This window comes from Haliotis rubra, unplaced genomic scaffold (assembly GCF_003918875.1).
Source record: "Haliotis rubra isolate DU_JTF1 unplaced genomic scaffold, ASM391887v1 Scf480, whole genome shotgun sequence".
Lineage (NCBI taxonomy): Eukaryota > Metazoa > Mollusca > Gastropoda > Lepetellida > Haliotidae > Haliotis > Haliotis rubra.
The window spans coordinates 485,620-502,574 of NW_025767169.1; the positions used below are offsets into that span (position 1 = coordinate 485,620).

A 16,955-nucleotide genomic window follows, 5' to 3' on the forward strand; every position below is an offset into this window, starting at 1 on the left:
TAAAATTGGGTTTAACGTCGTGCTTGAGAATATTTCGCTCATATTACAAGTACCATATTTTAACGTCTTTTGGTATGACGCGGTCGGGGATCGAACCCGCAACCTTCCCCAGGGTAATTAGTACATGGTCTAGACTATGCATCGTCCGACTGTTCGACCTGAAACACATTTCAGTCGAGGTCCACCCACAAGTGTTAGGTGTATTAATAGTTAGAGAAATGGAGAAGATATATACCTACACCACGAGGGTATCTGTTTACTGCGTAGTTGAACGTGATGATTCAGTACGAGTGAGCAGTCATCTTCAGTGTCCTAATTAGAAAATGTTATACTTTTGTCCTGACCTCTGGACACGGAAATTCTGAAAAAGAAGCTCTAGTGCTTCCTATATGCTTTTTTAAAGTTTGTGAGTGAATGTGGTTTTACGCCGGAACACAAGAAATGGACTTTACCCATTGTAAATGGGGGATTGAACCCTCATCTTCCGCGTGACGAGCGGACGCTTTAACTATTAGGCTACCCCACCTCCCATTTTGTTTTTTGAGTTTTTGTGGTACATTTGACAGAATTGTAATTTTGAAGTTTTTCATTTCTTTTCCAGCAACCACGGAGGGGAGAGGAGGATATGCCAACGTTGCCTGAAGCTTTGAATAAGAGGCTAACCGGAAGTAGCAATGACGTGAGACAGATGTCAATAGGTGCGATCGCTCTGTTACGGCATGACGAAAGCAAGCTATACCAGCAAGCCAAACATCTCGTGAAAACAAACAGACCACTCGCACGGGAAATTTTCACCACGAATATCGGAGGATGGACACCGCTTCACGCATGCACACAGAAAGGTTCAAAGAAGCTTGTGAAAGTGATGTTAAGTGCTGGTCTGGACGTGAACTTTCCCATGGGAAAACCAGAGGGACTCCCTGGGAAATGTACACTTCTACACATAGCTGCGAACTCAGGGCATGTGAAAATCATGGATTATCTGATCGGCCGTGGAGCTGATGTCAATGCGAAAGATTCCTATGGAAGGACGCCATTGTTTTATGCCAACAGGGCGTCCAAACGGGAGGCAATCAAGCTCCTTCTTGAGAAAAATGCTGAAATTTTGGAGCCACACGTGAGAACAAAATCGAGGCTCCCACTGGAGTGTACAACGCCAGAACCAAAATTGACTAACTTCTGTTTCCTCGTTCACAAACCATGATTGAACATATTTGTCTTGTGATAATTTTGGCATGCCCTGTTTGGGAAATACACATAGCCACTGACTCAAATGCCACATACATCAGTTATTTGTTACGGGTATATCTCACAGTTGCTTCACTTTCATTGAAACATTGTTATCACTATTTATTTGATATTTGTATATGCGAATATAATATTTGCTTGAAGCGCTCGTTAAATCACTCCCGATAATCCAGTGCATTATATGTCTCCGTTCTGTAGCGATAAATATGTTCTTAGAGCGGCATTTATAACTTTGTGTGACAAACATACACAACCGTACCTCTTATGGTTTAACAACAATTATATGAAGCATAAGCCTAAAAAGTTGTAATAATTAAGCTGTTTAGCGTTAAGAACGCGTTCTTGCTCTCTCCATATATCTGGCTAAACTCGCAACAACAGCTTCGATTAAGCCCTATTCACATAGCATGGCGATAAATCATATTATATCTACAGACAAGACTAATTACGTGCTAAGTCGGCAATACGAGACACTGAAATAGTGACGTCACTTCCGACACAAACCGTCGGAAGTGAATATGGGCCCTTGGTGTTTATCCTAATAGAATGGAGATGACTACGCTGGGTTATCAAGGATTGTTCAGTCATTATGTCTGGTCTTTTTGACAGCCTTATTTCGTCCTGACATGGTAGTACGAGAAATTAAAATAGTGACGTCACTTCCGAAACAAACAGGTGGAAATGAATGGGCCAATGGGATTTATCCCAATAGAAAGGCGATGAATACGCTGCCTTATCAACGATTGTCCAGTCATTGTTTACATTTTGATAAGACTGCCATATTTTGTCCTGACCTGGTAAAAGACAATCATCAACCAACAGAATTTTAGCCAACCTTTGATTGATTCCCAATCAAATTGATTCGTCCAAATATATGAACCACAAACGTTATTTACGACTCCGCGTGTGAAAACCGAACAATTCAGTTTCTTGTTGAGCGTAAACCGTAGTGCAAATTACTCCACGTGTCTGTGGCTGGTCAACATGAAACAAAATGCAATATTAAATCGAGATTAAAACCATTCGCGGGTCTAATGACGATGTACGCGGATGCTCACTGACCTGGATATGTCTTTCATTACTTAAGTACATGACCCGCTATCAATGATTCACATAGGTCTGCTTATGCGCTGCTAAAGTTCATGAACAATGACTTGTGGTATTGATTATCAGTTGACCAAGACCAGTGCGTCGATCGTCCAGCTATATCGATAAAGGATTGGCTGCCATGCTACATGCAACACAACGGGTCAGATGTCACGTGAATGTATCTACCCGGAAACGGGGTAACTTCACCGATTCCAATCATTCCTTTCTCTGTCGTCCGGATTAAAGAGTGTCCGTGCTATATATGCATTTATTAAACAGTGACTTGTTACACACCCGAATGCACATGTCATATCTGTTACCATGACAACCAATGTATTTCTATGCACATTAACATGTCCGTCCAAACTGAAGATGTATGGACGTGACATAATTCTTCTTGACAAGCATGCTCTTATAGATATTCTTTTGATATTAAATTAAGCGTTAAGTTATAAGACTAGCCTAAGAATATAATCCGTATATTAATAATCTATTATGCATAACATTACCATAAGAGCCATTCGTGACCAACTCGTGTTATTCCGGGACAAGCCGAATAGCGGGGTTGCGGAAAGGGGCGAGAGGTGACGAATGCATAAGAACCCGCCTAACCGGAAATACCGGCCGTCGCTCTGCCTTCTCGAGTAAGTTGATTGTAATTGGTAAAGGGTATATTTAGTTAAAGTATGGTTTAATCCAAAAATATATAACTATGTAAACTACAACATGCTTAACTATACACCAGTCGACTATGTTATTATGTTGTCCGGACAGCCAGGCAATGCAGCTGGCGTCAGTCCCAGGTATACGATGAAGGCCGACACAGTTGTCTCCCTTCATCAGTTGTTGACTGCAGATGTGATGAGTTTTAAAATGCAATACCTGTGATTTGCATTGTTTAATTTTTTTCTATATAGGTTCGAAATAAAGAATGTGATACCAAGATATATTTCTGTTTTGTAATACAGTTCCTTCAAGTGCTTAAATCAGCATGTAGTATGTCGATTGTTCATGGTGGTGGTGGAATTGGGTTTAACGTCGTGATTGAGAATATTTTGCTCATATGACGACGTGCATGCGTGTGTTTGTGTAGGTGCGGCTGCTTTTACTAGCCCAGACTTAAGCTGGTTTTATAGTGCTAGCCCACTGTGATACCATGCCGCAGTGAAGCATGAATACCCCACTCAGACACATGATACTGACTCCGAGCCGACCAGTCCTTGATGTACCCATTAATGCCGAGCGCCAGGCAGGGACCAACAAGTACCATATTTTAACGTCTTTTGGTATGACGCGGTCGGGGATCGAACCCGCGACCTTCCGCTCTCCGGGCGGACGCTCTAACCACTACACCACGGAGGCGATTGTTCATGATTATCTCGGATCTGAACCTCTGCGCAGTACGTCTAGTATAGTGAGTGAGTGAGTTTAGTTTTACGCCGCAATCAGCAATATTCCAGCTACATTGTGGCGGTCTGTAAATCATCGAGTCTGGACCAGACAATCCAGTGATCAACAGCATGGGCATCGATCTTCGCAATTAGGATACGATTACATGTGTCAACCAAGTCAGCGAGCCTGACTACCCGATCCCGTTTGTCACCTTTTACGACAAGCATGGGTTACTGAAGATCTCGTATAGAATTATATTTCTACATAATATAATACTGTTTACTACTGTACGATGTTTGAAATGTGAGGTCCGGCTTTCAACTATATAAATACACCAACAGAACTCAGAGACAAAGATGCCAATGTGCAGCGGTTCGCAATCCTGTAATTGTGTCACAACACGCATGTTTCTAATTCAGAATCGTACTCGACAAAGGTCATCGTATTATTGGTAAAGGATATTTGTAATTCTAATTCATATAAACTAGAATGAGCTTACGTATACATTATCAGATTATGCAGTTATTGGTGGTGTAATTGTTTACATATACAGCAGGGGCGTAGGGACAGGGGGGGCTTGGGGCTAAGCCTCCCCCCACTTTTTTCGAGACGAAACCATATCGACCTTACTATAACTACAATTTCATTTTGATTTTCAGTACTTGTCGTAAATTAAACACACACACACACACACACACACACACACACACACACACACACACACACACACACACACACAGAGCTTGGCAGTGAAGGTGCGTGCCAGATTAGTCACAATGAAGGTCGACACAGTTGTCTCCCTTTATTAGTTGTTCAAAACATATATTTTAAAAGAAAACCCAATTACATACAAAGTCATGCACGTTAACCAGTTTAGTGACATACAAAGTGCACGGGCATGGTGTTAACAAACGAAGGAACATAATCAGGTGAACCGGGAATTGAAGCCACGAGGATATATATTTTGCACACCAGGGGAAGCAACTGTGCCCAACATATTGCGGCGCCAAAGTGGACATCTCCTGCTTTCTGCACATATAGTACAGGTAATATGTATTCCAGCAAGTTTCAAACTACATCTTAACAACTAATTATATATCAGGATTTGTAAGCAGTCCCTCCGTTTGTTTCAATTATTGAAATGTTTTTGAAAGGCGTTTTCGCACTATTGTGGGGTGCATGATGTTTGGATTGACGTAAATGTGCTGTGGTGAGTTTTTCTCGAGTGAGTGAGTGAGTGTGTGTGTTGTGTGTGTGTGTGTGTGTGTGTGTGTGTGTGGCGTGCGTGTGCATGGGCACGTGCTTGCGTCTTTTGTTTTCATGTGCGTGTAATATACAAATTGTTAAAATCATCAAGTTAACAGAAAAGGTTTTGTGTAAAGTATGTTACAAACCCACGGCACGGTTCAACACTTAAAACTCTACTTCAACATTAAGCTGAAGCGTAACATTTGTGTGAGCTGTGTATTAATTTAGAAGATGTTCTTAAAGGGAAATAACTCTCTATGGCATAACTCCTCTACCTAACGAAGAGATTCCGCTCAGGAAATGACAAACACCACAAATTGCACCACTTTGGACTGTCCACTTACATTCTGTTTACAGTCCGTGAAATGTATGCATACTGAAACCACCAGGAGAGGTTAATTTTCTAATTAGGAAAGTCGCGTTCAACTAAAAATACATCACCAAATGTGTCACTAAGTTTGCTTTTAGACCACCAACAGAATTTTCAAATGTACCATTGTTTACTATGTTTACGAAAGTGTGGTGACGCCTTCTAGACCTCCGTAACAGATAGGACATGTTCTCAAATTTGCGTTAATTTTACACCATCCTCCTTCATTAAATTTTAACCTTAGTAATCCTGCTCTAAATCTGACTAATTATTGATGTAATTTATAATCGGCAATTTCAAAAAGGTATTTTTCAGGGTTTAATAAGCTTTTGAATTCTCTATACAAAACATAACGTGTGCTATTGTCAAAGTCGGATCTCCAGTTTTGTTTAAAACCATCCACTAAACGCGTTTTAAAGATTCCAATAAAACTTACACGATTTCCAACAGTTTGTGATAACCAGACAAATCCAAATCCATAAGAAAAGAGCAAATAGCGAATTTTTTAAGCCCATTTCTCATAGCCATGGTTATCGAGATTAAGTACCATTTCATAAGCTTTCTTTGGTATGCGATCTTTGTGCATTGTTATTATTTTAATCCAGTAGTTAAGACAACGACCAGCTGCATTTACAAAAATAGGGAAACGGCCACATTCATCATACACAATAGCGTTAGGTGTCTGAGGTCCAACGTTTAGGATTAAATTTGCAATACATTTATATTTTTTATATCCCCACATTTCAGAAGCATATAATAGGATAGATTGTATTTGACTATCAAATATTTTGAAAAAGTTATCTGGTGATAACGAACCGATTTTTCTAAGGTTACCATTTAATTCCATTAATGCTTTTTTACCACGCAAGGAGAGATCGGATAACAATTTGCCCAGGTTAACATTACACGTGAATAGAAAACCGAGATACTTATATCTATTGACTATCTTTAAGTTATTACCTTGAAAATACCATGCATCAGTATTTTTAAAGTCTACCTCCCTCCTGAAAACAACAATATTAGATTTATCTAGGTTAACGTTTAAACCCCACTTATCTGAATACAATGCTAAAATATGTAATTGATTTTGAAGACCACATTTACTATCTGAAGCTAAAATAACAACATCCGCGAAAAGTAGCATCAAAATTTCTATCATATCGGGGAAATAACTGGATGCCATGTTTTCCATTTTGTGAAATTTCAATAGAAAGCTCATTTATGAACAGAGAAAAGAGTATTGGACTCAGCATACAACCTTGTTTTAGACCAAAAGGACAGTTAAAATAGTCTGTTAAATGTGAATTACATCGCACACACGATTTGACGGAAGAGTAAATGCCTTTTAGCGCTAGCATCATTTTCCCACCCAAACCGTAGCTTAATAACAAGCTCCATAATTTAAATCTGTTTATTGAATCAAAAGCCTTCTAAAATCTATGAAAGCAACAAACATTTTTATCTCTTTTACATAAGCATTTTTCAATAAGTGCATTCAACGTGAAAATGTGATCAATGGTAGAATAACCTCCTCTAAAACCCGCTTGAGTTTCTGATATCTTATTCATGAAAATTGCCCATTGTGTTAAACGAGTGTTTAATATGCTGGTGTATAATTTGCAAAAAATAATTGAAATGCCCCTATAGTATCTGGGTTGTGGATGTCACCCTTCTTGTGTAATGGAATAATTATTGCTTTACTCCAAGCATCTGGAAAGCTGCCGCTCTCAAATAGTTTAATTATTAGATAATACGAAAAGAAACGGCATAACGACCTTTTCTGATGATTTAATCATTTCTGCTAGTATATTGTCGACCCCAGGCGATTTACTAGTTTCTTCTTCAATTGGAGAATCCAAAATCTGTTTCTCAAAATCGCTTGATTAAGGACATGTATGTGCAGCGGGATTCTTTTACAAGGGGAACAAGCTGATGAATGAGCCTAACCAGGCCATTAGTGAGGCCAGCACCGAGCAAGAATCAGAGAGACCAACTCTTGACCGAGTCGGGACCAGAGACGTGAACTCAGATCAGGCCTTCGTCGCTCCAGCAGGACTCAGCGCAGATAAGGGCGTGGCCAGGGTCTAAATGATTTTAGGACGCATCAACGGAAAACGAAGTCAAATGACAAAAATGACAATCATACATACATGTACTTGGACAAGTCTGCTAATTTCATATTTTGGAATGTATCCGGCTTGAAACAAAAACTAATTGATAATGACTTCATGGAATACGTTAAAACACTTGACTTTGTTGGCTTCACTGAAACTTGGTGTAATGACACTGACTTTAAACACTGTTTTACAGATTATGTTTCAATTACCAAACAAGCAGATAAAATAGCAAATTGCTGGAGGCTCGTGTGGTGTGTCGTGTGTGTGTGTGTGTGTGTGTGTGTGTGTGTGTGTGTGTGTGTGTGTGTGTGTGTGTGTGTGTGTGTGTGTGTGTTGTGTGTGTGTTTTTGTGTGTTTGTGTTACAGTACTCATTAGAAACCAATTTGTAGAATTTATAAAAGTGAAAAGAATAACTGAAAACAACATATTCATTTTATTTGATAAATCCTTGTTTGGTTTTGATAAAGATATTTTATATGCATGTACCTACATACATCCAGAAACATCAGCATGGTATGACCAATCTCTTTCAGAATGTTAAAATGGAATCCTTATTTTCCAAGATAACCTACTGGAAATAATTTCGGGACTACCAGATGTTTGTATCTTGTACGACGGTGATTTTAACGCACGAACTGGGACACGGCCAGACTTTATTGAAGATGATATATTAGAATTCACAGAAAATGAAAACTACTCTTTTATTGAATCTATTTTTGATTGCTTCAGTTTTAAACGTTTTCCGCCGACAAGGTAGTAAACAACTCTGGCAAACACTTGCTTGACTTATGCTCTGTATTCAATATCCATATAATGAACGGGCGATGTGGCTCTGACTCAGAAACTGGAGACTTTACATATATCGGTTTCAATGGTGCCAGTGTGATTGATTATATAATATCCTCAGCAACTGTATTTGATTTTGTTAGCGATTTCGCTATAACATCCAGAGCCGAGTCATCCCATCTCCCAGTTACGTTGAAAATACGAGCGCTTCATGCACGACAACCTGATGTTTTAGATACAGAGAGAAATACTGGCTTTAAATTCATTTGGGATAGTAATAAACTAGAACAGTTTAGGCAAAACATTTTATCTGATGATGTACAGGAACTCCTAGATAAATCTGTGGACTGCGCTTTTACGTGCATTGATAGAAGCATTGATTATATTGTAGAGGCACTTAGTCTAGCCGCATCTGATATGAAGAAAACTTAGGAAAACCAAAACATCTGTAAATGACTGGTTTGATAAAGATTGCAGAAAATTGAAAAATGAACGGTGTAGATGTCTGAACAAATTTAGAAAACATAAAAATATAAGCTCATTTGTAAACTATAATAAGATAAGAAATGAATACCATTCCGTGTGCAAACAAAACGTACCGAATATTTTTAAAATAAACAAGCAATAATAGAAAATAGTATAAATGATTCAAAAAGATTTTGGAATGAATTAAAACGTCTCAACTCTAAGCATGAGACGAACAAAATTGATACCAAACATTGGTTTGATCACTTCAAAAATTTGTTTTCGTTCGAAAACTTAACAGATGGTGAAATATCCGAATGTGAAAGTGATAATAATCCCATAAATTCTGACGTAAATTGCGAACTCACAGAACAGATATTATACTCGCCTATAACTAGGAAAGAAATATTAGACAGCATCCAGAATCTTAAGCTTAACAAATCCCAAGGAATAGACAATATGATACCTGAATTGTTTAATTATTCGGCTGACCTTCTAACCCAACACTTAGATTTATTATTCAACCTGATACTTGAAAAAAACTGGCGAAGAAAAACAACGTTAATAATTATAGAAAATGGCGACTTAAACAACGTTAATAATTATAGAGGATAACACTTTCTCAGGGGTGGGGGTGGGGTGGGTTAGTATGGGGGTGGGAACAATGGATAAGTTAACTGAATGCCAGGCAGGTTTTAGACAAGGCTACACAACCATTGATAATATGTTTGTTCTACAAAGTATCGTCCAGAGATACCTTAATATTAAAGGGGGATATTTTATGCGTTATTTGTTGACTTTGCTAAAGCGTTTGACTCTGTGGAAATAAATAAATTATGGAATCTTCTAAACACAAGTGGACTAAGCCCAAAAATGAATTAACTCTTAAGACAGATATATGAGAATGTTAAAGCTTGTGTCAGAAATAATAATGTAGTGTCAGAAACCTTTGACATACAAGTAGAAGTCAGACAAGGCTGTGTACTGAGTCCCTTCTTATTTTCTTTTTTCATAAATGAATTGGCCATGCAGATCGAGGATAACTGTACACACGGCGTTCAACTACATCCTGATACCTTCCAACTAAAAAACTCTGTCAAAAAAGAAACGCAACCCCTGTCCTCAGATATGAAAAATTCGTTTGAATGAAGTTATTGCTTCCAAACTAAATTTTATTCGAATGTATTGAAATGATACACGTAATTAATGAAGATTACCATCCAAACAACTGCATTTGTACGCATAAGTGTATTTTATTGCTTATTCCGTCACAACGCATGAAATGACCTCATGGTGACTTCTGCACAAAAACACATGCAACTCATGAAATGGCAGTTAATGTAGGGTGTATAAAAGCCCATGTGCTTCCGTATTATATTCATTCATTTGTCGCCGAAAAGCTGTGTTAAAATGCCACGATTGAGTGCTGCCGACCGAAATATCGCCATTGGTCGTGTTCAAGCCGGAGAAAGTTTGGAACTGTTGCACGGCATCTAAAATGTTCACAAAACAACGATATCCCGACTTTGGAGCCGCTACAACAACTTCAATTTGACCAACGATCGCCCGAGAAGTGGAAGGCCAAGAATCACGACCCCCTTCAAGATCGGTACATCCGGGTCCATCACCTGCGTAATCGGCATGCCCTACCAACCGTGACTGCCACACAAATACCAGGTTTGAGGGAGAGTGTCAGCTCAAACGATTAGGAACCGTCTGAAAGAAGCGGGTTTACGTGCCTGTAGACCAGTTGTTGGACCTGTACTACGCCCCCTACATCGACGCCGACGACTCAGGTGGTGCAACAACGTAAGGATACGGACTTTACAAAACTGGAGGCGAATCTGGTTTTCTGATGAATCACGTTTTTTTGCAACGTCACGACGGAAGACAGCGTCTGTATAGGAGACGTCATAAAGTTTTGCGCCCATCTGCGTCCGACAGGTGGACAGATTTGGCGGAGAAAGCGTCATGGTTTGGGGAACCATCTCATACAACCAGAAATCAGACTTGGTGATCGTTCCAGGGAACCTGACAGCCCAACGTTACATCAACCACGTGTTAGAGCTTCACCTTCTCCTGATTATTGACCAACAGACACAGATTTTTCAACGGGACAACGCCCGGCCTCATACTGCACGTGCAACAATGAACTTTCTGCAGAATTCCAACGTCAATGTCTTGCCATGACCCTCTAAATCACCAGACCTCAACCCTATTGAACACCTGTGGGATACTCTGGATCGACGCGTACGTCAACGTCAGCCGCCGCCACAGACGCTGCAACAGCTCGCCGTTGCACTGCAGGAGGAGTGGAGAGCCATTCCCCAGGAAAGAATCCGGCGTCTTATCCGTTCTTGTCCAAGGAGATGCCGTGCAGTGATTGCAGCGCGTGGTGCTCATACGAGATACTGAGAAAGACGCCCCCCTGGTGACAAACTGGTGTCTGTGAGATGACTTTTGAAATGACAATTTTAAACATGCCCATCTGGTTATTATTCTGCCAAATTTCAGACTTCTGTCTTAAATAATAAAAATGCCGTGTCGTCCTAAAACTTCAGATCAAAATCTCTAAAATACAGGGGTTGCGTTTCTTTTTTGACAGAGTTTATTTCTGTTGCTTTTTGCTGATGACATTGTATTAATATCAAGTACTATTATTGGCCTGCAAAGGCAAATATATGAACTGGAAAACTTTTGTGAGCAGTCAAAGCTGACAGTTAATTTGGATAAAACAAAAGTAGTGGTATTTAAAAATGGGAGAAAACTGGGAAAAAATGAAAAATGGTATTATAAAGATTGTAAACTTGAAAGTACAAATTCTTACAAATATCTTGGTGTATATTTCACTAATCAATTATCCTGGTCATTGCATGCAAACTATGCAGCAGTACAGGCACAGAAAGTACTTCCGGATTCCTAAGACAAATACATATTCTTGGTGATGTCAGTATTAATTCATTTTTCAAAATATTTGATGTAAAATATATCCCTATTCTTTTATATGGCGCAGAAATTTGGGGTTAAATACACTTGGATAACTAGAAATGGTACATTTGTATGCCTGTAAAAAGCTTTTAAAAGTGTTAAACAAAACACTCCAAATATCATGATCTATGGAGAATGTGGCAGGTTTCCTTTTACATATACACTCTTATTGTAAAGTAATCTCGGTATTGATAAAGTTAATACACATGCCAACCTATCGCTTACCAAAGATATGTTATAATATGATGCTTTTATATGATAGAAATGGACACAAAAACTGGGTGACTGAGATAAAGCAATTATTATTTGCTACTGGATTTGGAGATATTTGGCATAACCAAGAAAATGGAATATATCCGGAATTCATCAAATCATTTACTCAAAGACTAAAAGATATGTATTTTCAAAACTGGCAAGAAAAATTATCTATTTCAAGCAAATGTGACACTTACCTAATGTTTAAAAACAATATCCATACCGAATTCTATCTATCATGTTTAAATGTAAAAAAAGTTTAGAGTAAGTTTAGCACGATTCCGATGATCATCTCATGAACTTCTAATCGAGAAAGGTAGATATGTAAATATGGATAGAAAACATAGACCTTGTAAATTATGTAATACAAATGCAATTGAAGACGAGTAGCATGTTCTTCTTGTATGCCCTAACTACAGTAGACTTCGAAGCAAATATATAAGAGAAAAATATTATGTCCTTCCAAACAGGCTTAAGTTTTCACTACTGCTGAACAGTTCAAATCCTATAGAAATTGAAAACCTGTCCATGTATATTTTCTACTCATTTGTACATAGAAAACATATTGTTCGTTGAACGTGTATAAAGCAATGTATATAGTGTACTATAGGCCTGAGGCCTTTTCAGTACCGGAATAAAGATTGGAGTAGTATATGTGCAGCACATGTAACAAAAGTATCTTGATCTTGATCAGTAAGATCAGTTTTATCATACAGTGATTTGAAGTTATTAAACCATGATTCATCAGAAATATCAGGTGGTGGTTTCCTGGGATTAGATATTATTCTCAGTTCCTTCCAAAATGATTTAGGATTGTGTCTAGAGTTATATAACTTTCGGGCTGTTAGCTGTTGGTTTATTCTGAGTATGCAGTACTTCTTTCTATTTAGGTTATTTCTATCATTTCTAAGGCGCTCAAGACCCTTTCTTGCCTCTAATTTAGCCCTGTGGCAATCACTACCATAGAAGTTCTTAGGTCTAGGTTTACATCGCGGTGGCATTTTCATACAACCTGCCGCTTCTAATATACAATCTACAAATTTGGAAACAGCATTATTAATGTCAGTTGAAATTTCATCTCTGAGTAAAGTCTAGTACATGCTTTCTATCATATATATATTATATACGAATATTTGTTCATCACATGATTTCCATTTATATTTTGGGATGCAATCATTTTCAGTTGTTGATTATAATTGCTTTTACACTTTTGAAACTGAGTACCAGTGGCATGTGTTTGCTTTCAATTCTATCACATATTTTGAAACTAAAAAGTACTTGAATAAATTAGGGGACGAAATAATATAATCAATAATACTACAGCCCTGGTCAGAAATGTACGTGAACTGACCTCGTTCATCACCTTTCACACGTCCATTAACCAGAAACAAGTTAAAAACATAGCAAAAGTCCAAAGTAAATTCCCAAAATCTATTTACAATAACAACCTGAGTTGACCTTGTGTCTATAGGTACTGGTTCATCTTCGGAAAATAGTGATCAATTCTATCATCTGGAGCATCAGATGGCTGATTACCATCTCCAACACGAGCGTTAAAGTCACCCATAATATGAATATCACAATCGGTCAGATAATGGGTTGTATAGCAGCCACTCTTCTAATTGATCAAACAGGGTACATGTTTGTGCTTTCTTATAGAATGTTGAACCTTCTGGTGGAACATAAGCGTAAACAGATAACATTTAATATTGTAATAGGTATCTCTGAACAGTATTGTGCCAATGAGTTCCGTATAAACATGTAGATCCCCACTGAAAGCCTTCCAAAATTAGACAATTTATGAGCTTTACAAAAGTACAAGAGAAATTCAGATAACTCTGGTATAGTGATCAGATTATCAACAAAAAGTCGGCATACAGGCATATTAGGTCAAACTGACCTAGGAAGGCTAAGAAATCTGAGTCTTGTAACTTGCTCTTTAGGCCATCGATATTCCATGAAAAGAATAAAGAGGGAACAAAAGAGATGTTACAGTAGAAGTCACTACGACACACCAGGTGTGTGTTGGTCATCCGTGTCATCAACAGGTGTTTGTAATTGGCTGCAGACCCGGCCGATTTCCTATTGTGATGACATTGTAGGAGCGTTTCTTGTTGCGGGTGTAGGTGTAAGTGTAAGGTGTAAGTGTCGACGTCGTCGGATTCTCAACAACAAAGCTAACATTGTTCAGGCGTCTCACTGCCTTGGCGAAAGTCCTGTCCAAACTGACGGTTTCTTGACTAGGTAGTCCAGTTTTCGGTTCCGTACAAGAGTGATCTTTCGGTCGGGTAATCAAGCGTCCGTTTTTGTAATAGGCAATGAGACCTTATCTCTATGTTCACTGATTGTGTCGCGTTGACGTTTCGTCAGATCATTTGATACTCCAATTGCAGACTTCTGAAGTTCTGGACGGAGTTTTAATGCACTGATTTTATCCTCAGACACAGCAAATTTGACAATGAAGGGGCGTGTCTGATTGTCATGTTTCAATCCCTACACGGTGCGCCCGTAGAATCCCGCTGTTTGCCAGGTGCGACGATAATGCTGGTTTAACACATTTAACACTGTGTCTCTACAGTTCTGATATGTCTCGTTTTGGCTCTCACTTATGTTGTAAAATACCACGTTGTCTCTGCGACTAAAGATCTCGAGCCTATCCAGAGTCTCAGCTTGTTTCTCAACTTGATCCTTCATATTGTCGAATTTCGTTGACAAAATATCAATATTTGAAAAACCCTTCCTTCCTGTTGATTTTCAGTCCTGTTTGCGTCCTCTTCAATCATACCAACACTATTTGCTAGGCTTCAAAATTTCACATTGATCTCTTTCATTTCTGATTTCCAAACATTGATGTCACCTTGCATAGATCTGCGAAAATCTCTAATTTCAGCCACAAGTGTATTTTTGACATCAATCAGATCTTGTTGTGCCACATAATCAGGTCCAGGATTTGACTCAATGTCATTGGAGAGAATCAACTGGAAGCGAACCACTACACCCACAGTGATATTGTCGACGATCAGATCAATAGCACACTGATACGGTCCGGTGAACACAGGTAGATGACTGCTGACGTCACTAATCACTTTTTTTGGTAGGAGACACTCAAAATTTTGGTATGACTAGACTACAACATTCCCAAACCTCATCATAGCCAGTGAGAGAGACAAGTGCATCGTACAAAACACCGCACAAGCACTCAATCTACACATGTAGTAAAAACTGCTGCCGTGCTGTGTGTCAGGTGAAAATCTGCCAACATGGCCTGCCTGGCGGGTCCCGGGTGGGTGTGAGAAAGTCCCGATTCTAGCCCTGTACAAGGATAGGTCGATCATCTTTCGGGTTAGAACTGATCTCCGGTGTCTCAGAAGTGACGTAGACGTAGACGTAATTGTAACGGGTGATGTTTCTTTTTTTAAAATATTATAGGCACTTCTTCAACAGCTGTATCGCTATAGTGGGAATGTAAACATTGCGAAAACCGTGTCGCAGAAAACTTGTGAGTCTAATTGACATACTGTAACCATCGTAAAACATAAACGTAATGTTTCCACCAGTGATGTTAGCTGCGTAAAGCAACTGCAACAGAAGAAACGGGATGCAACTGTGTAGTTTACTGTAGGAGGTCGTACGGGGCGATGACAACTGACATGCATTGTGACGTCGCTTACATTGTGACGTAATGTTAAATGGTTTGATTACGAGGGGGCACACTAGAATGGCGCAGTGACGGTGTAACGTCATTCAATTGTTATTGTTATTACCTTTATTGTCTGATAATGTATTTTTTTTCGATGGTTCTAACCGCTTGGCATCTCAGAAAAGTTGATAATGCCCACAAAATGCTTGACGACGGGCCATTATCAAGTCCGTTGTTAGGTGACGTCATAAGTAGTTCAGTTTAATTACCCACGGCTCGTTTGTGCTTGGGTTCATTATTGACGCTATGTCTGACTCACATTCGTCACATGTACCGGTGCCATTATGCACTTTCTTACCGGTGCCAACCATAACCACAACACTTGTACCATAAATTACAACATACAGCAATGAAAACATCGACTAGAACTCTAAAGTCGCTGAGCACTGGAAAAAATGGCGGCTGGTAGTATGGACAAAGGTCAAGGTCGAATGTCGTCACTCTCAATAGTGACGTCACCTGTTTTGTTCTATGACGTTTCCATATTTTCAAACATTGTATCAGCTTGCCCTGCCCAACTATAATAGCATAAATTGCCTGTAAGCCCGGGCTTTTTTTTATAATGGTAGCTACGCCCCTGACTTGTCAAGGTAATTAAAGCATTTTTATGTTTTCTTTCTTGGAGCTGTAAAGTAAGTCTGAAACAACATCGAAATGGGCATAAGCAGTTTCACACATCCAAGATGGAATATGGATAAATAGAGCAAAAGGGTTCGGCACAACCGGGTATTCGACACATGCGATGGGTTCGAATGAAATATTGATCCGTTGGCGTCTGCCATCAAACAAACAAACATTCTACACTTATTCCATTTAGAATTTCGAAAGAGCGCGTATCCTAAACTTGATTCCATTGTGGATATATGCTATCACTATTTGGAATGGCTGATGCATATTTGAATAGATAATTACGAAACAGAAGTTCTTAACATAATTCTTAGGAGCCAATAAACACATGTGTATAATGGAATGTGCATATAATTTCTCTCGAGGACCTTTTCACCCACTGATTACACACATGTTGTGGTCCGTAATCACAAGACAAGACATGCTTTCCCTGTGAGGGTAAGACAGGCTGAAGGGAGACAATGGGTAAGGGAGACAACTCAAGTCAATCGGTCGAGTGCGATGGGGAAGGGAGACAACTCAAGTCAATCGGTGGAATGAGCTGGGGGCTCATCCAAGCCCAGCGAGAGAATGAGTTTAGGGTTAAAACCGCTTTAGACAGTAATAATTTTTCAAAACAGCTACATTATAAGTTGTTCACTGGTCACGAGGGGGACATGGGCTGATGTG

The 16,955-nt window shown here is 39.1% G+C and overlaps 1 protein-coding gene across 1 annotated transcript; it reads left to right on the forward strand.

The window, feature by feature from the left end:
* The first annotated feature begins 218 nt into the window (after positions 1 to 218).
* On the forward strand, positions 219 to 7,435 carry LOC124291066 (serine/threonine-protein phosphatase 6 regulatory ankyrin repeat subunit C-like). Its single transcript, XM_046727967.1, has 3 exons — positions 219 to 248; positions 602 to 1,117; positions 7,268 to 7,435. Exons 1-3 carry the CDS (start codon positions 219 to 221, stop codon positions 7,433 to 7,435), a joined length of 714 nt encoding a protein of 237 aa, XP_046583923.1.
* The last annotated feature ends 9,520 nt before the right edge of the window (positions 7,436 to 16,955 follow it).

Excerpts from the sequence above, each read along its gene's own strand:
- LOC124291066 (XM_046727967.1), top strand. The coding sequence starts at position 219 with ATGGAGAAGATATATACCTACACCACGAGG. Across the intron at positions 249-601 it reads TATATACCTACACCACGAGG|CAACCACGGAGGGGAGAGGA; the intron begins GTATCTGTTTAC and ends TTTCTTTTCCAG. Across the intron at positions 1,118-7,267 it reads CTGAAATTTTGGAGCCACAC|GGGAACAAGCTGATGAATGA; the intron begins GTGAGAACAAAA and ends TTCTTTTACAAG.